The sequence below is a fragment of the Alosa alosa genome, chromosome 10 (genome assembly GCF_017589495.1).
Source record: "Alosa alosa isolate M-15738 ecotype Scorff River chromosome 10, AALO_Geno_1.1, whole genome shotgun sequence".
In the NCBI taxonomy this organism is placed as follows: Eukaryota; Metazoa; Chordata; class Actinopteri; order Clupeiformes; family Clupeidae; genus Alosa; species Alosa alosa.
The window spans coordinates 15,925,954-15,948,988 of record NC_063198.1 but is presented as its reverse complement, the minus strand read 5'-3'; the positions used below and the strand labels follow the sequence as shown (position 1 = coordinate 15,948,988).

Below are 23,035 nucleotides of genomic sequence, written 5' to 3'. Positions count from 1 at the left end.
AAACAGCTAATTAAACTTAACTGTAGTTATGTGTCAGTTAGATGTATTACCATGGTTTTTTTGTTTTGTTATCAGGACATCTAACCTACAGAAAAGATGTAGGCTATCTTAGTGTCATTGCTATGTGCAAATTCAATGCACAGCTAGCTTTGGAAATCAGTCTTTGTACCCTTACCACAACCCTGGAGGGGGCAGGTACGGGCCTAGTGCTACCATAATATTACTGCTCTCACCACTAGACTACACTGCTGTTTCCATAGAAAGGAACAATGGACAAAAACTGAATAAAGCTACAATTTAAAATTGTAGAATGAAATATATATATATATATATTACAAGACAGACTCTTAAGTTTGAAACTGAAATATTAAATTGCACATGCATAACCCTGTGGGAATATTAGTTTAAATCGGCCCCTCCCACTCTGCGTGCGCCTCGGCATTTTGGACAAAAAAGACTCTTCCCAGTCAGTGCTATGCAAAAAGACAGCAAAATACTGAAAATATTTCGTTCTCCCATTTTGAACATAAGCAAAAACAGATTCCAGGCCTATTCAATGAGACTCTTTTTGTTTTTCTTAATAGTATCTTCTCAACCAAGCCGCACACGGGAGGAGGGGTAAAAAGAGTAGAGACCCTAGCATTTTGATGAGCATTTCAAATACCCAATTGAAGTGCTAATGATCTTTCGAACTAGCCAATAGCAGTCTTTATCTTCCATTCGTCTGTATTCTGTAACTGGGTATGGGCGGTTTTTTTTACCAGCCAGTACCCGCCTACAGGCGTAGGGTTAGGTTGCGCATAGGTTGCAGTTTCAGTTTGTTTTATTCACCATTTTGAGTAGCAGAAGGTAAAAATTAAACAAATTTCTCCTCTAGGATATAGTTGCATTTTAACATTTCTCTAGGAAGAACGGTTAGGATTTGGTGTTTATTTTTTCGATATTTCATATTGCCCCTCGTGTCGCAGAACTGGACGGTGTTGTTTTTTATCTTTCTGATTTTCTTCTGTGCTCTTTTACATTTGTAACCTCTACAGTATTCCAGCAAAATGTCAAGACCAGTGAGGTATGTGCGTTTCAGATGTCCTCCATTCTCATTGCACTGCATGCATGCATACTGGGACTCTCATAGACTGACGCATGCTCTAGACATGTCGAGCATTTAGCTAGAATTTGCCTGTTTTAAGGAGAATAGAGCACATTAGTGCTCTTCTACAGATAGCATTAGCTAGCACCAGACCTTGCATTGCGGATAGAAGGTGATTGCTGATCAGATATCTTTTTTGCGCGCGCTTCAAATGTGCAGCGAGATGGTGAGCAGAATCGCGAGCCATCTCCAGCATCATCTGCGCGTAGAATGCATGCTGTATTTTCTGTAATACAAAACATGTTATCTAGCTTCTGATGAGGGTAGGCTGGAGGCAATCTATACAGAAAACATGGCCACCCATTCATCCGTGCTAGGTTCGACAAGACTAATAACCTGTTTTGGATTTGGCCATTGGCATGTTGATGTTATGTCTCCAAACTCTTACATGTTACTAAACTTCGCCATGTTGGGTGCTTGCAGTCGGGGCAATCATACCTATTTGTTGTCTCACAAAGTAACATTGTATATGATCAGTGGTCAACTGTAGCCTGTTAGGTTTGGTTGAAAACGCAGAAGAAGAAAGGAGCCGCTGCTGCTCATTTCCACGCTGATAGTGGTGAATTAGCCTTGCTGGAATGATGTCAGAGGGGGCGGGTCAGAGTAGCAAGTCACCACACCTCCAGCATTGGAGGCTGTGGATGGAGTTATTCTGGTCGAATCTAGTCTTCAATTTCTTTCAAATCATAGTCGTTGTCTTGCAATAATAATAATAATAAAAAACATGGTAAACGGATAACTATCGGGTTGGTGTGCCTAATGTGTCTAACGAATGTTCAGATAAATGCTGTGACTATTGCTTGCAACAGTGTTTCAGGTCAGGCGAATCCTGCTTGAGCACGTTAGGAGTCCTGCAAGAAAAAAATGCCTACACTATGACAAGATGCCGTTTACATATTGTAGTCACCCATCGTGGTGCTCTATAAACGTTATAATGCATTTGATGTCCAGGGAAAAGACAGTTGATATGGTTTAGGTTGCCTTTTGATTTACCGAAAATCCACGTCGTTGTCCCCCTCTGCCCCTCCCCCTTTACTCCCAATAGATTATAACTTTGACCGGAGACACCATCGAATCCACTATCGAATGAAAATATCTTTTGAGTCGCTGGATCGAGCTGATTTTTGAAATAAAATATCTATATAATTTCGTTTGTCTTATTCGTAATTTTGGCAGATAAAGCTTATAGGCGTATGCGTTGTCACATTCGGACATGAGCACCATGGGTCTTAGCACTTAGTAGAAACACTCTCCATCTCAATAGGAACGCATTTCAGGCTATTGAAATTACCATATGGTGATGTGTTGGGCGTCAACATAGGCTATTGCTTTCCCTCTTTGTCTTAACTGAATGCTTTTAAACTTTATGACTTAGTGAGGAGAAAATATGTAGGCCTATGTGCCATATTTGTTATGTAGGCTATTGGTTAGACAAGAACATCAATTGCCATTATGTTGACATCAGTGTCTAATTGTGAATTTATTTGTCAGTAATCAAAGTAAGCATTTGTTATCAAGGCTGTTTTTTTGGTTATGAATTGTATGTTACCTAACGCAATGCCCTCAGCAACACTATATAACAACTGTATAGGCTGAAATTCATATAGTTGCATCACAGCATTTGTGGCACAATATTGATGCAGAAGCAGCAAGTACTGCAATATGCATTAGGCCTACTTTGATGTTATTATTTTAATGTTATGTTGTTGCATACATCTATTGCCTCTGAAGTCCAAAGTATGGCACAGGACCTCATTCCTTTCTTTATGTCACAGCAGAAATTAGTCAAGAACAAATTTGCCACGCCAAGAAGGCTGCTGAGACTTCCAATGTATGAGATGTAGCATACGAGAGAAATACTTTACTGAATTTAAATAAAATGCTAACTGTTCTGTAAAGTATAAAGAATCACAATAATTTGGTATTGTATTTTGATCCAAATGTCATGATGGTACAGCATCATCACCTCTTTGACGATACCCACATTAAGTTAAGGGTAAAACCAGGCTAAAAACTATGTAGGCTAACTTTGTTGTTTTGTGTTGAAGGACCCCAGTTGCAAACTTCTTACAAAACATAAAGTTGGTTGTCGGAAAAACTACCGGTAGCTACATTTAGGCCTAATATATCATGGAGACCAAGAAGCTTTTACTTGTTACTGTTACTTGCATGGCAGTTATTGTAGCCCGAGAATTAGGAGCTGCCTGCAGGTTTCACTAAGGAAGAGGAAACCCTCAAATATATATATCACATTTAGCATTTAAAAAATGTGGCAAGATCTGCATTACCTTGCACTGTTTGATCATCTATAGACTGTTATTACAGAAAGACGTGAAAACGAGTTACACTGGTCCTTTTTTCTAATTTTTTGTCCTTGATCTCCATAAAAGATGACATGGTCAAACTTTTTAATACGTCCTTTGACCATGACAGTACTTGTGCTTCTCTCAGTCTGATGAAACACATGTGTAAGATCAACTTTTGTTATGTTGTCTCACCAAACTCTCCATTTGTATGTGTCCTTACTATGGTGCTACTTGTCATTTGCCCAACAGGAACCGGAAGGTGGTGAATTACTCACAGTTCAATGAATCCGATGATGCAGGTAAGTCAAGCTAACTCTGCCTCCAGCCTTCAGTTTGAAGGAGAGACTCACAAATATTCTTCGCCATGTTTGAGAATGGATTATAGATGTAATGAATAAATCAATCCTGTCCTGTTGCTCAGTTCTCTGCAGTAAGCAGGCATGGGGTGCTCATGGCTACAAGGTTACTGTGGGTAAAGGTGTTTAGGGGTAGGGGGATGATGCTGTATGATTGCAATCAGCTTTAAAGCTGGTGTGGATCTGATTACCTTAGTACAGTGACGGCGACCCAACAATTGAGGAGTGCAGATGTAAGTACAAAGTTCTGGCTTTTTGGTCACTGTAAGGTTAAATTATCTCATGGGGCTTATAGTGGTGAATGTTATTAATATACAGCTCCATCTTACTTGGAATTTACACCGCAAGCAAGAGTTAAATGTCATATAGACCCTTTCAACAATAAAAACAAAAACAATGCTTGAACGTTCTATTTGGGCCCCAATCTACTTCCTCTGCATTAAGATAACATATGTAATGTTAAAAAGGAAGTCTTGTGGGGCCAACTATGATGCTGATAATGGAACTCTCTTGAAAGGGTCCATAATCAGTTTACACTGCCTCTGTCTCTACCCTGACGCAACAATGTGTGTATCCATGTGTACGCATCTTATACGCTCTAAAATAGAAGTGAAGTGTAAAAATACACTTTCCTCTACTTTTATTGGCTGTAATTCGCACACAAAGCGCTGCAGGTGTAAATTGATACACTGATTTCAATGGAATTCGACCACTAACAATAGACAGACGTCAGATGAGCGGCTGAAAACCGCTTCAAAAATATCTCTGGTGAAAATGTCAGTTAGTATTGCCTCTAACTTCAGTGTTAAGGGACCCTAATAAGCTCATCCATTTAGTTGGTATGTGGTGAGCATGCTGGCAACATACCAACCTGGTGTTACACATGCTAAAAGAACCAATAAAAGTCCCACAATTTATTTATTTTTCCTATCTTAAAAACTGTGTTGGGTATCTGCAATTATTGCACTAAAAGCTAATTTTCACAATACCTATTAGAGAGTAATTGAGTTACTTTGATGGTCTGACTCAAAAGAGTTATTTGAATTGTTGCTGTTTAATATCAGCCCCTTGCTCAACTTTGGTGTCTGATGTGACAGTTCTTTAATGTATCTGCATTCTGCCAGACCATGACTGCTGAGATATGCTATGAACTTAAATTATCTGCGTTTACAGCTACAGTCTATAATAGAGTGTCTCAGTGTATTTTGAGGCGTGTGAACAGTAGACTGAGTGAAGGCTGAGTGAAGAATCAGAGTGTTGGTAATGTGAGCATTTTCAAAACAATCTCCTCTCTACCATGGATTTACATATCAACACAGGCAAGTTGCTGAAATACAGCAGTTAGCACCTTTATATTGGTGCCAGTTAGGCTGTTGAGTGTGTTTGCAAGGTCACCGCATGTGTTCTAGAGTTCTAGACCTAAAGCTGCTTTCAATACACTAGAACAATTGCAGTGAGACATTGCTTTTCTAGCAATTCTGTAAACAACAGATGTTCACCAAATATAACTAAGGCTTACATGTCCAATGTAATCAGCCAAAGCAATTGTTGTGGAGACTCTCAGAAAATAGATTAGAATGTGTAAATAGACTGCTAAACTATCCTGAAGCACAATGGCACTTTGACTTGTTCCTCTGTTTAGGGAACCAATCTTGTGCTGCCACATTTTACATTTCTTAACATGTATTTATGTTGAGATGACCTGCACTACATTCAAATACAAGCTAATGCCAGTTTGGCAATTTGCATCTGTCATGACTGGTCAAGGCATGCTTGACTGTGGCATTGACAGATCAGTGAACATTCTGTGTAATCGAATGTAATTTGATCTCTTTATCTCACAATGGCCGTTGCAACACAGGAAACTTCCTCATTTTTCTTATTTTCAAGGGCCTAGCCTGAAATAGTAGTGTTTCGTTCAGCACTCTGTTATACCAGTACTACCTCTAATGCCACTGTTGGTAAAGACATTGCTTCTCATTCTTAAATAACCGTTCAATGAATGTAATCACTGAGGAAGCTATCTTCTTGTATAGGGTTTGAGAGCTTTGAGAGAATTGACTGAATTGATTTGTTTCATTTCATCCAGATGAGGAGTATGGCAGAGGTGCCGAAAAGCCCAGAAAGATTCGGGAGGTGAAACACAAGGCATCTAAGAACTCTAAGGAGGAGAGGTATGTCTGTCTATTGGGCATGGATGACCTTCTGTGCTTCAACTCTCTATAACCAATCACTCACTGGACACTAATTTATTGCATAATTAGTTAAGGATGTTTTCAGCAAACTGTATTGAAGTTTTCATTGTATTGAGAAAATGAAAAAAATGAAAACAAGCAGCCCTCTTTTTTACATGTAGTTTTCTGAAATCAGTCATGACTGTAATTTCTTACACAACTTTTTTCATGCAAAACTGTGTGTTCTGTGTTTCTGATTCACAGCGAAACTATGAAGGAGAAAAGAGCACAATCAATTCAAGCCAAACATATCAGCTTACTCTGACTCAGAACAGGCTATAGACTATTTGCAATATTATCAAATTCTGGAAAGCTATGTGTTTTAAAGATACACTCTGAGTCTAATCTAGGGCAGCTTGATTATGGCAAAAATCAGTATCACAATTATTTTGTTCAACATTGAGATCACGGTAATTAAACATGATTACTCAGTGATTTTGGATCTATCATCCATTTTCAAAACTTTTTTTTTTTTTTAATTTTTAAACTGAATTTTAAACATAATCCAACAGGAAAAAAAAATACATAAAGATAATGCACACGGCAACTCAAGACAAACAGAGAGCATTGCTATGAATCTTCACTGAAATGTATCCCCATCCCCATCAGCCCATCAGCTACTTGCAACACATCCAGAGATATTTATTATAAAAGTCAGAAAATCCCATTACACGATGAACAGTGACAAAGGATTTTCTGATTGTCTAAAATTTTCTCTCTCTCTCTCTCTCTCTCTCTCTCTCTCTCTCTCTCTCTCTCTCTCTGTCCTTTAAAACCAGTGAGGACTCCGATGATAAACACTCCAAATCCAAAGGTGACTCACCAGGTGAGAAATAATCTTTTTATGATGCCAATTAAGCTCTGCTATCCTCGCTTCATGTACAGCATTTTTAGTCCACTGTCTTATAAGTTGCATGCAGTGGTCAGCAGAGTGCAGTAAAGCACTGTAGGTCAACTCTGTCTTTAGCACATTGCCTTCTTCTGAGCAAAGTAGTGCTCATGCAGAGTGTCTGTCTACACACCCTAGCCCAGAGGTTCCCAAACTGTGAGGCGCGCCTCCCCTGGGGGGCGCCAAATAATTTTAGGGGAGGCGCGGAAGGTTGATTCAAAAAAGAAGGAAAAGTGTTTCATGTTAGAACTATCTATTTTTTTTTTTTTTTCTATGATTATGTAATTTTCAACATTATAAAATCTAAATAAATAACAGGAGAGATGTATACTAAATCTTTGGGATAGTGGAAAGTATTATTGATCCCTATCCTGAGTGAGAATGTATTGTGCCAAACTTCATAACGTAATTTAGCAACAGTGCCGCCAGCATGTGGACGGTAACTTGCAGCTTGGAGCTCGAGCTCCAAGCGGATTTGTACACACAGCCTTACAGCACTGTTTACAGCTCTTCGAGTCACGGTAAAATGTATTTTTTGGTATGTAGCTAATTTAGATAAACTTATGGTGTGGGTGCTTGCGTTTCTTTAGGAACGCCGTCTTGGTTTGTATAGAAATGAATATTAAGTGACAGATACAAGTAAGAGGTTGGACATACGTGACGGTAATATGTGACGTTCCGATAAGCTAACTTAAAATGGACAGATGTGTCACATTTTATCGCTGCACGGCCCGAGCCTGATATGGGCAACAAAGCCAAACGTCGAAAATATGATGAAAACTCATTGCATTGCATAGCATAGTATAGCACCTATTGAAGTGGCTTAACTGAAGTGAATATCATAATTTGAAAATAATTGGGGGGGGAGGTGTGGAGGTGTCACTGTTTTCAGAGGGGAGGCCCACATTGATGGAGTTTGGAAACCCATGCCCTAGCCAGATCTTGAGTGTAATGTTGCTCTAATGAACTATTACTGTTAACTTGTAAAAGTTCTGAAACATTTGTAACATTTTCTAATAAGTATGTTTTAGCATTCTGTATGAATTCAGGGTTTTAGCACAGGGTTATATTTGTGTAGACATATTGCAGCAACTTCCACTGAATGTCTAACAGTACACTGAAAAAATATTTGTTGTGTTATAGATGACTTTGGCAGTGATGAAGATAACGACTTTGGAGAAGAGAAGGAAGAAGATGGAGGTAGCGATTATGAGGCCAAACGAGGCAAAAAAGGAGTGAAGAGGGGGAAGGTGGAGAAGCCCAGCAAGCGGGCAGTGAAGAGGAAACGAGGTGCAGGTAAGAACTCTATACGGAACAAAAATGTCCAGCATACAGGAGGCTTTGATGTAATCACCAAAAAAGAAGTGTTGCTCCGGAGGTATGGGTCTTTGTCATCATGGTTAAATTTGATTAAGAAATGTAATTTGCTGAACAGACATGTGAAGGCAACAAATAGTTTGGCTCAGATTGTGGCAGGCTGTCCTTTTTTTATGGCCTGACCGTTCAGTTTGTCATTTTGGACCTAGCCATAAGTTTAATTCTGTTTCATGGTATGTTATACTCCTTATATGGGCATTAAGTGTGATTTAAAAAAAAAAGATATGACTTAATGCAGCATATGTCTATAAGTTGAACTTTGTTGATATTGTTCATTGAAGTCTGAAGTCAAACTGAAATAACAATTTAAATTAAGTAGTAATGGCCATTTCACCTTTAATAGTAAGGTGTAATGGTGGAACATTCTGTGCTTGGAGTGTAATGCGATATGCGTATAAGGGTGATCAGGTTTGTTGTATTGTAGAAAGTAATGTAGAAAGCCTACCATTCAGCCATTGGCATAGACAGCATAATAGCATTATGGCATTATTACCTATTATATTATTACCGGTTATGGCCAGTAACCACAAACTTCAAAGTCAGTGTGGCCTGTTCACACACACACAAAATGACCAAAGTCTATTCTGTTGCTTGATATTTAGTCATCATCAGATTGTCAAGTTTCATGATTATGTTTTGATCCAATACTCTCAGGGCTTTTGTGGTAGAACTGGTAGAGACATACACAATACAACATTGATGCCAAAGGTGACAAGTCTATTCAGTGGCAAAGTACAGAATATGTTCCTGTAAGTGACATAGTAGGCATTCAAAGTTTCTGAAGGTTACAGCCCTGAAGGTGCCTGCTTGATAACACTAGTCTCAAAGGCTGCTCAGTTGGTTATGTTTTTTTGCCCACAAATAGATAGGGTATCCCCTATCCATAGCACTAGGCTTTTAACACCTCTCCTGTAAAATGACTCTAGGATGTTCACTACAAAAGGTCCCAATGCTAACTAACATTAAACTATACCAGCAATTAAGACTTTTCATTGTGCTTACGTCTAGATGACAGTGATGATGACCGGGAGGTCAATCGTAAGGTACGTCAGGTGCGGCAGGCGGCGTCCAAAGCCGTGTCGAAACAGAGAGAGATGATCCTGGGAGGTGGCGGGAGTGAGGATGAGGAGCGTGATGAAGAAGAACCGACCTATGTGGACAGTAAGTGCACTATTCAACTACTTAAAATTTAACACATAGGCCTACGGCCCAAACTGGTCTCTGTTAATCAGAGTGTGGATATTCACTCCATGATGTTTGACTGTTTCTACTGTTGTTAAAGTAGAAATCTGGCGAGTTTTCAAATATATCTCTCTGTTTCTCAAGGTCATCGAGTACTGTCGGTACGAAAAAAAACAACAACAAAAAAACAATCAGTTTTACCTAGCTCGAGTTGCTACAGCCAGCAGCTAACGCAGCCAGGCAGCTAAAGCGCTACACTCTGGTGGCATGTAAATGGGAGCTCACGGACATGCCCACAGAATGTAGCGCTGTGGCTGCCTGGCTGCGTTAGCTGCTGGCTGTAGCAACTCGAGCTAGGTAAAACTGATTGTTTGGGGGTTTTCTTTGTATCGACAGTACTGTCCTTTGATTTCTCCTTTAAGCTTACTGAAGCCACTGAAACCTACATGAAAGCATTACTTGTCATTCATTAATCCAACACCATTTTCTTTTTTAGAAGAGTCAGCCAGCGATGAGGACTTCATGGTGGATGATGACGATGACAGCGACTATGGACGCTCAAAGAAGAAAGGAAAGAAGGTGATAAGCAGGAGAGGCAGGCCTGAGAGGAAGGAGAAGAAATCCCCCAAACCCAGGCTAAAGGCCACAGGTATGAGCAAACGCATGACACACACACACACACACACGCAATGTAAAGGTCATCAGCAATCCATAATCCTAAATTAACCATTATGCTATTTTGCATTATGCTGCATAGACGAAACAAAAAGGAACTTGAGGACAAAAATACAGAGTCTTGAAAATCGCACTTCCTTGTTGACTTAAGACATTACTTTAGAGGATACACATTTTCCACCGTTGTGAAAAAATCTTTACAAAGAGTCATTGAAAGACTGTAACAAAGAAGCCAGTCATTCACACTATGTTCAACATGAATAGATTTAGGAAGTTTTGTGAAAAGTGTTTGAGATGGATCATCTTATAAATGTGTAATCTGCTGCCCCGCAGTAACCCCAAGCCCCATGAAGGCCAAAGGTAAAGGCCGACCCAGTGCAACCAAGGCCGCGGAGAAGTCGTCTCCCAAGGACGAGGACGAAGACGACGCCGACAGTCCACAGGAGGACGACGAGCAGGAGGAGAGGAAGGAGACCCCTCCCCCATCCAAGAAGAAGCAAGACGCCCCCGCTGACGATGACGATGATGAAGAGGAGGAGAATGGGTCGGATGAAGACGGCGCATCTGGGGATGACTAGGCAGGCAGCCACTCTCCAGCCCCCTTCACCTTTTTCATTTTCTCCATCTTGCTTTTCATTCTTTCACTCTTTTTCTTTCTCTTTTTTTTCCCTGAGGGTTTGTGTGGTTGCCTGGCTCAGTGGGTTCAACACAGCTTTGGTCCTGATATGTTTTAATCTTCAGGTTTTTTTTCCTAAGGCTTTTTCAATGTTTGCTAAGGATAGTATGTGTGTATGTGACGGTGCATGAAAGATGATCTTTTACTGTTTTATTTATCAACCGAAATGCATGGGGCCGACCCATGTGGCTGAAGCTTATTTGGTTTTCTCTTGCACAACAGTATTTTGGCTTTTTTTTTGTTTGTTTGTTTTGTTTTTCTTTGTTTTGTCTGCTTTTGTCTGTATGTTCGAAAAACCGAAAGCTGTAAGATTTCTCTGAAGCTCGGCTTCCTAGTCTATCTCCGTCCTCTCTGTCATCTCCACGTAACCGTAGCTGGGTTTTATGGAGGGGAAACGTTTTGCTGCTCTGCTGGCCACAGTGGATTTTATTCTCTTAGTATTATAGTTGGTTCTCAGCTCAGATGTCATATATCATAGACACAGTTCAATTTCCTCACCCTCCCACCTGTATGTGTAGCTGCCTACAAGGCATAGGATCATTGGAAACGGTCGGTGAGTGGGTTATTTTAGGAGGGGTTGAGTTGACGTAGTCCCCGCTGGAGATTTTGCCATGAATCTGTATGTCTGTGAAACCATGCATGACTTTCACACACACACGCACACACAAACGCGCATGCATGCACACTCACACACACACACACACACACACAGGAACAGGCATCCAAGCATGCATACACTTTCCCCTCTCCCTGAACTAACAGTTCTTATTATAAGCTCCCAGTTAACGAGATTCCCGACACAGTCTCTCTCCAAAGAAACGTTGAGGTGGAAGTGTGTGTATGTTTTTCCAGAACTGCAGATTCTGTTCATCAATCTCATAACTTCAGTGGATTTCACCTTTTTTAAATGCTACTTGTGTCACAATTTTAAAGACTGTCCAAATGAAAGCTCTGAATTTAGGCTCATGTTCTGACCTGAAGCCTTTTGGTCCTGCCCTGTGATCCATGCTGTGGCCAGAGACCTCCGGAGGAACATGGCATGGGTTAAGAGGGTAGGTGTAGTGAGTCTGAGTATGGTATGACTAGTGGATGAGACCTTTCCCTCAAGATGAGATGTGAGATTAGATGTTAGAATAGCATGAAAATACCTAATAGCTGTAACCCTGGTAGTGGGATTGGTTAGTCCTCTACCCTTTGTAACGGTCATTAAGTGTTTGTGGTTGTGAGATTGCAATCTCAATCGCCTGCCTTGCTTAGAGTCTTGACCTCGGGACATCCCTGGTCGATATCCTCAAAAGGTTCACACTCTGTTGTGCTGGAAAGAGTTCTCTCTGTTGTAATGGTTTCTGGTTATGCATGAATTCCATTTTTAGCAAACAAACCTTCTCTCCTGTGGTTCAACTCACTGGGCCAGGCACGTCCTCAGCATTTTAGTACCTACATTTTACTTTTGTTGGTTTGGGAAAATACGAAAAGTAAAAAAAAAAAATTGCTTTGTTTGGAATTTGTTTGTTTCTTTTTATAATTCCTCTTCAGAATTTTTGTAATGTTTGTTTTTTATGAAAAGAAATAAAAAATGTATCATGATTTTAAAGAGAAAGCATACCCTATCTATCTCTTTTACCGAAGCCTTTTGGAAAAGACTGGATGGCTATCTTGGACAACTTTTCTGTCAATACGCTCTTGCTCTACTTCGTTTGACCTCTTCTCGCTCTGTCCAATTTTTGTCTTTTTGTACTTTTGCTGTATGTACAAGCATAACTTCAGCAACCATCTCCTTGGCTTAAAACACTCACTCAGACATTCCATGCCCTTCTTTCCTATACTGGTTTGCGAGGTGTTTCTTTGCCCAGCATTTCTTTAAAAAAATAATAAGATGGGTAACTTTCAAATATTGATTTAGTTGTACTGTGATAATGTCATTGAGAAAGAAGGGTAAATGAAATCAAAAATTAATTACTTAAGTACAAGGCAGTATCTGTCCCTCACCTGTTGTGTGACTTGCATCAGACCAGCAGCTCAGCGCTAGGGCTGTCCTCGAGGACAACTGTGAATGCTGGTGTTGTTGAACCATGAATGTAGATATTTAAATTATATTTTCTCGCCATCTCATCTGAAAGCCTCACGTGTGGTTGGCATCTAAACATTTTCACCCAGTTCAGAGAAACAACACTGTGGCTTGGGTCCAGAACAGGGCTTTTCTTGCTAATGTGAAATGCTGGCATGCTTTACTTTAAGAATACCTAAGATGTTTGACGCTATTATCTTTTGTCCGGTGTTCATTCATGCAAATGACCAACTGACCAACAGGATTAGATCCATCTGATGGTGTTTGCACTAGAGCCTGCAAACGAGCAAAAGTAAATGGTCATATTTAGATGTTATGTTTTGTTACTATCAGTATTTCTTAGGACTGGCAACAGTCCATGTTCCAAGGTAACATTCCCAGCCTGTTAATTAGGCCACGGCTTTGTGTGAAGCGAAATGAAAAACTGAAACAATCAGCTTGCGTTCTGCTGTGTGTGGTCTGAGTTGGAATATGGTGGGATTTGAGAAAGTGAAGACAGGAGTATTTCTCTTACCCTCTTTCTGTGAATGTGTAATTTCAGATGTTTCTATTAAAGTCATCTGACAAATTGTACTACTCATTCTTTTCAGAGTGTGCTGGCTGGTCTCATTGACCAGACGTAAAGCTGGTATGTCATAACTAAAGTACAAATCTGGTGACGTCTTTCAGTTTTGGTTTTGAAATACAGCAACAAGATAACCATTTCTTCTACAAACTTTTATCCCCAATTGCACTATTCTGGTTCTCAGTGCTCTTTCCCAAGAAAGCACTGAGTTGGATTTCCCCCCCCATGTTACAACCAAATTCTCCTCTGTTCTCAGATATACTGTATGTCTGCCCCCAAGAGATTGCCATAGTGTGCCAGTATTACCTTCCAACATGTCTCATTATCAAGAACTGCTGTTAATGGGAAATACTATTGAAATGGCATGTTGCTGAAGCAGGGCTGAAAGGCTCCTTTACAAGAAGAAAAGTGCACCTGTCGGGCCTTCTTGGGAAAGACACTGGCTGTTTAATGGCTATTCAATGAAATGGGGTTCAGATTTTTGTCCTAACCCTTTTTGAAGTGAATGTACAGACTAGTCGCCACAAAGCCATATTGGTCTACCCCGTAGTTGCACCCTAATTTTGGTAGATGTGCAGGCTTTTCCCCACTCAGAGGAGAGTGTGCTTTAGGTGTGTAAGAGGGGGTCAGACTAATGGACTTGCCTCTTAGGACAGAGTAAACGATTCACCTTTTCGCATCTTTATATATAGAGAGAGAAAAAAAAGAATGGCTTCTTTTGTTGGTGTTTGTTTGTGGTGTGTCCTCTTCAATCTTCAACTGTCCTCATGGTGTACGTGTGAAGAAGCTGAAATTCTCCCGTAGAGGGAGCTGACAGCATTTGGGGGGGTGTTTTTTTGTGCATGTTAATGGGGGTGGGAGTCATAAAGGCAATACTGTGGGCTTAAGGGTCAAATGACAACCACAATGTTGATGATAAATGGTTACCCTGCCTCCAATAAAGTCAACCTAATTTTGTACTGATTTAACTGGTTTCTAATCCTGTTGTTGGTTGTGCTCTGAAACTTTACTTCATCATTTGCTTTTTTCTGAGATAGTGGATGATTTCACTCCATGGGGGCTCATGAACATGCCCCCAGAGTAGCACTGTAGCTGTAGCTCTAGCTGTTGGCTGCAGCAACTCAAGCTAGGTAGAACCGATTGTTTTTAGGGGGGTTTTTTTGTACCGACAATATTTGGTGACCTCGAGAAACAGAGATCTATGTGAACAATCCCTGGAATTCTGCGTTATCACCTCAGTTTAGATCTCCGTTAAGATTGAGAGTGGTTTTGGAAGTGCTTAATTGACTTACTACTTCCAGGAGCATAACCAGCAGGAAAATTAAACTTAAATTGGTGCATTAAACTGTTACCAAATTGTTTCAGAAATGCAGCAAACACATCTTTCTTATAAATGAAAAATTTAAATGCAGTTGTTTACTCAATTCCAAAGAAAATGCATGTCTGTTTAATGTCGTCGCCAGCACAGCCATTGGTTGTGTTAAATTCACTGCTCTATCTGTCATATAAAACCCACCCCATGGGTGTCAATGGGCTCCTTTAAAGACAGACCTGCAGAGCAAACTCCAATTTAACCTATTTGCTATTAAAGTGATGATTATTTTTCAATTATTTTAGAATATATTGAATATTTGGAAAAAGCATACGCTTCCTTAGAACTTGAAGAAAGTTGTCTCTCTGAAAGAGATGTAAAATGTGCATGATATAACATCTAAGCACACACAATTCGACACAAGGCATAGATTTATTTGAAAGGTTCTTGAAAGGCATAAGGAATTCTAATGGGAAGGCTGTGAGTCAGAAGACTTAAGTCAACCATGGAATGATGTATCTTCACTTTAGTGCCAAGACATGCAGTTGTGTGAAGGAATTGGCCCAAAGTTTGTTAATGCACTTTGGGATTGGGACAATCAAGCTATAAATAAACATTCATGGAAAGATTAGTGTATTCTTAGGTGTCTCCAAAGTGTAGTCGTGGACCTAAGAAACTGATATCTCAGCAAAATATTGAATCATTATGAACAATAATAAACTGAAGTTACACAACATGTATCCTCTGCTATATCAAGGGGATGAGAAAATAAGGAAGCACGCTCAACACCCTATAGTACTTCAACTGGGTGCTTAAACTTTCTTGATAATAAATCAAAAACTTAGAAAAATAAATAAAGCAAGCACTCAACAGTATCGTTTACTTTTTAATTGCCTCACAAACGTTTCGGGCTAACACCCTTCTTCAGTGTGAAAAATAGCAATTTCACCCTTGACCCCAAGTAGGTGTGTTTGAATAAACTAGATCATCACCTTTAACCCCCACAGGTACCCAGCGCTCTCCAACAGGGGGAGACCCAGTTTCAATGTACAAAAAACAAAAAACAACAGACAAAAGACAACAAACTATAACAGCATATACATGACAAACATGAACCACCTATGTCACAGTCCTGCACATTCCAAACATTAACATATACCACATATTACAAAAAACAAGACAATATAATTTCCTCGTTCATCCCTTTGGGGATGAGTGTGTCCAGGGAGTGTATCCAATAAGCCTCTCTCTGAAGTAGTCGATTCTCTCTATCCCCACCTCTGCGAGGCATTTCCACAACCTCAATCCCCATGTATTTTAAGTCATTGGTACTGTGGTTAACCCGGTTAAAATGTCTAGCCACTGATGATTTCTCATCGTGGTTGCGTATGGAACATTTATGTTCACGTATTCTAGTTTTTAGTAACCGTTTTGTTTTCCCCACATAATACAAGTTGCAAGGACACTTAAGAAGGTAAACCACATACTTGGTGTTGCATGTAATTCTACCTCTCACTGTAATCTTTTTTCCTGTGTTGGGGTGCTAAAATGTATTCCCCTTCATCATAGCATAACAGTGTACGCAATTATGGCATGGGAAATTGCCACTGTGACAAAAAATGTGCGGGCCTAGTGGCGGGCAAATCAGATTTAACTAAAAAATCCCGTAAATTGGATGTCCTCTTATAGTAGTGTCTGGGTGGGCAAGTAAAAGCGTTGGCAATTTGCGGATCTGTCTTCAATATGTGCCAGTGTTTATTGACTATGCGTTTTACTGATGGTGATATGGGACTATATGTGGAAACCATGGCTAACCCCTGATCAGAAGTGTTCCTGGACTTAGATGTAAGCAGCTCAGATCTATGAATCTGACGCACCTTTCCCAAATGTTGGTTAAGTAAATTATCACCATACCCCCTATCTCTAAATCTATCGCACAGGACTTTGGCATGGGACTCAAACGTCTCATCAGTCGCATATCCGCTTCACTCTAGTTAACTGGCTATAAGGGAGGCTTCTCTCATCCAAAAAGGAAATGCTTTCAGAACTAAATTCTAGTGTGAATTTGATAAAATCCATTTTCGAGTTGAGATATTCATGGAACCTGTTTAAATCATCAATGCTGCCGCTCCAAATGAAAAATAAATCGTCAATGTACCTCCAATATGTCTGAAGGAACTTAGAATAAGAATTGTTGTTATAAATAAAGTCCAACTCAAATTTACCCATAAATAAATTCGCGCAATTTGGAGCCATTGGTGAAAGTAATTCTTTGTCAGGATTTCTTTAGTTAAACTTAACAAAAAATATGTGGTGGGATCTTGTACTGTTCTTTGTTTTAAATAATGTTCCATAGCGTCCAAACCATCCTTATGTGGTATACTGGGGTAACTAGACATGTCCATAGTACACAAACAATCATTAGAGTTCACATGACAATCGCTCAGTTTTTTCAGAAAGTCCGTAGTGTCCTTAAGGTAAGAGGGTAAAATATATACCAAGTCTTTAATATGTGAATCCACAAACTGTGACAAGGGTTCCATAAGAGAGCCATTCCCCGAAACAATTTGGACGGCCCGGAGGGTTTAATAAGTGTGTGGATTTTAGGGAGAGTGTAAATGACAGGTCGTTTAGGATTTACTTGAAACATGAACTTAAATTCAGCCTCGCTGATCTGTTCCTCACGTAAAGCCTGTTTCAGGACTGTCTTAATTTCACTGCTGAACTTACTTGTGGGATCTGACTGTAACGGTATGTACACATCACCATCACTCAGTTGTCGCTCAATTTCTTTAATGTATGCAGTTTTGTCCTGAACCACAACAGCACCTCCCTTGTCCACTTGGTGTATAACAATGTCCTCATTATTCATTAACTCTTTCAAGGCTCTTCGTTCAGACTCCAATGGATTGGATGTAAAAGGATTCTTTTCACTCTGGGCACATATGTCAAGTATATCTCTCTCTACCAGGCGGCAAAAAGTTTCCACGGAAGAATTGTTAATATATACGGTATGAATGTGCTTTTAGGTTTAAACAGCTTTTTCGATGAGACGGGCTGTGGCTGACTTGCCCCATCATGAGTGTGTACCAAGGGCGTAGGTTTGGTCTCAGCTTTGGTGGGGACACATCCCCAACTCCAACTCCAAAACTTGATTTGGTTTGTGTAATTTGTGAGATCATTCACATCAGTGGCAATCATAGAATTTGATTGACCCTCCACACACACACACACACACACATACATAGAAAGAGTTATGGTTGTCGTCAGTGTTGGGCAAGTTACTTCAAAATGTATTATGTATTACTCATTACTGTCATTTCAAAGTAATTTGTTACATTATAATATGTATCTGAATTGTAAGGCATTACACTACTATTGTATTACTTTTGAGTTACTTTCACCAAAATATCTAGAAATATGAATTTGGAATTTTAAATGCAGTTTATTATGCTCAATGCAGCTCATTGCACTTCTAATAGAGGGCGATGTGGTATAACATAATGACTGAGCTAGGCTTAAGGCTAACAACAGTATAGAATGCAATAGGCACAGTGATGGCTCATGAAGCAATACAAGGAACAAGGTGAAAGTCTGGGCAATTGTGATAGAAATGCTGTAACTTTAGGCTTAGGCCTACTCATTAAAATGAACAGAGAGCCCACTACCTGTATATTGCAACCCAAAACTTAGACATGTCAAGATTTCTGAAACATGTAATATGTATTTCAAATACAAAATATTGTACTTTATTGGTGTGTATTTTTGTATGTTAAAAATACTGCAAAATACTATCTGTGAAAAACACTAAAAAAGTAGATACTACACACAGGTATAATGAATAATTGGTAATTAGGCAACAATGGTTAATGTTTATCGCAATCAGCTAATGTGAGAACAGCTGTGTTCAATGACATTCACAGCTTTTCAGTGACGGCCTTTATATATAAGTATAAGTATAAATACTCTTTTGATCCCGTGAGGGAAATTTGGTCTCTGCATTTATCCCAATCTGTGAATTAGTGAAACACACAGTGAGGTACCCACTAATCACGGCGCAGTGTGCTGCCTGCAACAACAGTGGCGCTCAGGGAGCAGTGAGGGGTTAGGTGCCTTGCTCAAGCGTGCCTACTGATCGGGGTTTGAACCGGCAACCCGCCGGTCACAAGTCTGAAGCGCTAACCAGTAGGCCACGGCTGCCCTGAAGCACTGGTGTGAAGTCGTACGCAAGTAAAGATGAGCAAGGTTACCTGTGCAAGTTCACATAAGGACACCGACAAAGGCAACAATGTCCTTTTGTATCCAAGCCAATTAACAGAAAAAATGTCAGATATCTCAATGAACCACAATGACCTCAATAGATGGTAAGGTGTTGATGAGTGTGTTTGAATTCCCTTCCTTGTAGCATCCTTTTCTGCATTGCACAGTGGGGAGAAGTTCACCTTGTTTAATTAAATAACAACTATTTTCTTATTAGCTGCATACTTGAGGTTGGAGATATTAAGGCAAGTCAAGTTTCTCACATACTGGAAGTTCAAGATATACAGCCTTATGATTTTCTTATTCAGTTCTACACTGGACTTGAATTACGAAATTCGGCACAGATACACAATTATGATTTTGGCCTATTGATTATAATGTGGTTAATTGTAAGTAGGCCTATAAGTATATTTTAATCTCTGCATTTAAGAAAATATAATCTCTGCATTTATCCCAATCCGTGAATTAGTGAAACACTCAGCACACAGTGAGGTGAAGCACACACTAATCCCGGCGCAGTGAGCTGCCTGCAACAACAGCAGCGCTCGGGTAGCAATGAGGGGTCGGGGTTCGAATCGGCAACCCTCCGGTTACAAGTCCGAAGCGCTAACCAGTAGGCCACGGCTGCCGAATTGAAAGCTCTGTCAGTCGTTTTGGATAAGCATCAGCTAGATGTAAAATTATGGAATTACTAAATGGAAATGTAAATTGAATTATTCTTAATTCTGATCACACTACATGAACTTGCATACGGTATATCCAAAATGGCATGACGGGGGCCAAATTGTATTGTTTTTTACTGTATAGTTTATAGGCTCAATGTTTGGGATAAAAAAAAGCTTTTTTGCAGTGCTTTCATTCTTCCTTGAAAAAAGTATTTTGAGTATTTTCTAAATACAAAAATACAGTATTTTATTTTGATACATTAAAAATGAGGGTAGGCCTATTAGGTATTTTATTTTGAAATACATTCTGATGTATTTTTGCCCATCCCTGCCTGTTCCCAGCATTAGCACAACACTTTGCGATGGTTAGCTTGTCACCTGTGACCATATATGCGAGGCCTAAGTGACTGACCTATATGGGTGCGTTTGGAGATGCCTGATGAAATCAGACGTTGTTGCCACACACCTTGCATGTAGCTGTTCGCTTATTTCCTCTGTGCACGAAGTTATTGTAACCGAAAGTAATGATAAAAGGCACTCCAGGAGGACTTCTTGTCGCCATGGTCAATGCATTTTTTTTATCTGTGAGTGTGCGCACATGCGTTACGTTGCACATTATGGCAAAGGGGCCATGCCGCTCATTATACGTTTTCCAAAGTATACTGTATGTTGCAATAAAATAGAAATACATGAATACATTTAGATTAAAAAAAGCAATAATTGCATGAAATACAGCTTGTTCAGGAGTCTCGAAGCGTCCGAGTCGGAAGTCTTTTGAGTGGAGTCGCAAGTCAAGTCTGAAGTCATTGTTTTTGCGACCTCATTGTTTTAGGCTATGAATAGTTTTCGCAAGTGCAAGGATATGTGGATTCAATTAATCATGTTTGCTATGTCATTAGATAAAATAAATGTTCAAAAAACTAACAAGTCAAAGAAAAGCTTTATGGGATGAGATCATAGAAGAAATATCTGGTGTCTCGCAATGTTTTTTTAATTTCTATGGAAATGCACTTAGTTTATCTTTTATTTCTTTGCATTGTGCAGGCTACATTCACAAATACACTGCAAGATTGGCAGCCTAGTGGCTTCTTTTCTGTGCTATAGCCTATGCGACTCTCCGTACGGCACACCCATATTCAGCATGACTCCTAACTTTGGCAGGGTTGCCAACTCTCACGCATCTGGCGTGACACTCATGCTTTCAGCACCAATCTCACGCTCTCACGCACATGCAAGAAATGTCACGCCAAATCCCGCCAATTTTTTTTTTTGCAATCCGTTCATTTTTTGTTGATGACTAGACTAGACTTGTTTCTAAATGACAGGATACGAGTTTAAGGCATACATATGTCTAGACCAACAGCAGGTATATCCGCCTACAACGTTTTCAGCGCAGTTTTCTCTGATTGTTGATTCGCTGACTAGGCTATTTTAATCCGGTCCGCGACACCTTCATGGAACACGCTGCTATTTAGACATGAGACAGACCGATAAAGTGTGGCCGCCCAATCTTCTCTAGGAACTACTTGCGAAGAAGCCTCACAGACATCACATGAAATAACTTTTCTCATCTTTTATAAGGTGCTATAGCCGCTATTTGCTGCGATAAACGGTTCGCGAGAAAATTAACTTTCAAGAAATAATCATATTAGGCTATAGCTCTGCGCTCATTTCAATTCATATAGGTGGAATATCTCACAAACTTTTCGTTCCGACAAACCGTAAACCAGAATAGCCTAAACAGCAGACCTTACCGAACACAAAGGTGTAATGCAATCCCCTGTACAATAAGCCGTTCCAAAGGGGAGAGTAGTGGCTGGAACACTTTTCACTCTCGGCTATATTTCTCCGTCTTACAATGCGTTGAAATTGTCAAATTGTGATTAACTGAAAGCTTGGGATCTCAGCTACAAAATGTATACATTCAAAGTCAACAAATTATTCCTTGTTTTGAGTTATATATGATTAAAGTGGTGTTGTGCACGTGTGCCAACCTGCCCCATGCACGGGGTTGGTTGGCACATGTAGTCGGGGTTGGTTGGAACACCTATTATAGTCCTTTGCAGTACCCCTTTTGCTTTTGTTTGAAGTGCTCATCTATATCACTGCCTGTAGGGCTTTGCTGATGTCATTCATGTGTGTTTTTCTTCAGTAGGGCCCACCGTCAAGACCAATTTGGTCCCTACCGATTTTTTTTTTACTTCAAATGTTTAAAAATGTCTGAAATGCTTCCAAATGTAAAACTATATTCAGTAATTACAATAACAATGCTAAAATAAAGATTGATGATGTTTTTATGTGTAAAATACAAAGTTTATAGATTTGTCACAAAATAGCCATAGTGCAATATGTGCCAACCAACCCCAAAATCAGTGTGCCAACCTGCCCCGCCCACATTAGGTCCAACTTTTTTCCACAAATGCTGTTAGCCTGCTAATATCAGTCACCTCAGGTTTTCAAACTTAATTTTAAGATATAGATGAGTCCCCTAGCAATCAATTATAATGAATATTTTTTATATATCCCTAACTATTACCCTTCTAGGATGTATTTAGTGGGAGGTGCATATTCTAAGTTTTGACACTACAAAATTAAAATGTTGTTCTCACCTAAAGGGTTAATGACCTGGAGACCAGTTACATACGTGAGTTTACTCTACTCAATAAGGCCGTCAGTTAGTGTTGGAAGTTTGTTCCAGCTCCCTCTAGTAACCTGGATATTAACAGTGTTTCAACCTGCCCCTGTTCCAACCAGCCCCGGTCTCCCCTAATCCGGTTTTGAAATGGTAGCAAATTTCTATATGGTCTCCAAGTGGGCTTTAAGTGTCTTAAAACTGAGCTGTGCTTAAATACCTCCATATGTGTAAATATTAAAATCAGAGGATATACAGCTCATGGCTAAGAGTTTGTCGATGTAGCCATAATGATTTGTTTTCACAAAATGCTAAGCATGCATGTATTTAAATGCATAATTTCATAACAGGCCAAATAGAAAATACATGTTAAATATAGCCTAGACATAATATTAAAATCAGATGATGTAGGATAGTATAGAGTTAGATAAAGTTGGATGGCTCCAGAACTCACACCAGTGGATTGGGTTTTAAAGGAGCCACACCACTTTTATGACAATATAGCTGTTCTGTTAACCTTTAGATTTGTTGCTACTGGGCATTAAGGGCAGGCCAATTATGAGTTCTGTCCAACATTGATGGTAGGTTTAGAAAAAAAGTCAGCACATTTTAACCATATTGCAATAATACCAATAACCGTGATCATTTTGGTCATGATTTTTCATCAAATGTTCATAGGCTACTGTATCTC

The 23,035-nt window shown here is 39.7% G+C and overlaps 1 protein-coding gene across 2 annotated transcripts; it reads left to right on the top strand.

The window, feature by feature from the left end:
* The first annotated feature begins 770 nt into the window (after positions 1 to 770).
* On the top strand, positions 771 to 13,566 carry nucks1a (nuclear casein kinase and cyclin-dependent kinase substrate 1a). 2 transcript variants are annotated; one of them, XM_048255712.1, is made up of 9 exons: positions 771 to 849; positions 1,038 to 1,066; positions 3,703 to 3,752; positions 5,899 to 5,983; positions 6,823 to 6,869; positions 8,076 to 8,228; positions 9,318 to 9,470; positions 9,988 to 10,140; positions 10,500 to 13,566. In XM_048255712.1, the coding sequence occupies exons 2-9, from the start codon at positions 1,050 to 1,052 to the stop codon at positions 10,742 to 10,744; spliced, it is 903 nt and encodes a 300-aa protein (XP_048111669.1). In that variant the 5' UTR covers positions 771 to 849; positions 1,038 to 1,049; the 3' UTR covers positions 10,745 to 13,566. The 2 variants fall into 2 exon arrangements, with proteins under 2 accessions (XP_048111669.1, XP_048111670.1); XM_048255713.1 differs by having other exon boundaries at positions 803 to 914.
* Positions 13,567 to 23,035: the final 9,469 nt, after the last annotated feature.

Coding starts and splice junctions, on each gene's coding strand:
- nucks1a (XM_048255712.1), top strand. Junction 9,471..9,987: donor AGAACCGACCTATGTGGACA/GTAAGTGCACTA, acceptor TTTCTTTTTTAG/AAGAGTCAGCCAGCGATGAG. Junction 10,141..10,499: donor ACCCAGGCTAAAGGCCACAG/GTATGAGCAAAC, acceptor GCTGCCCCGCAG/TAACCCCAAGCCCCATGAAG.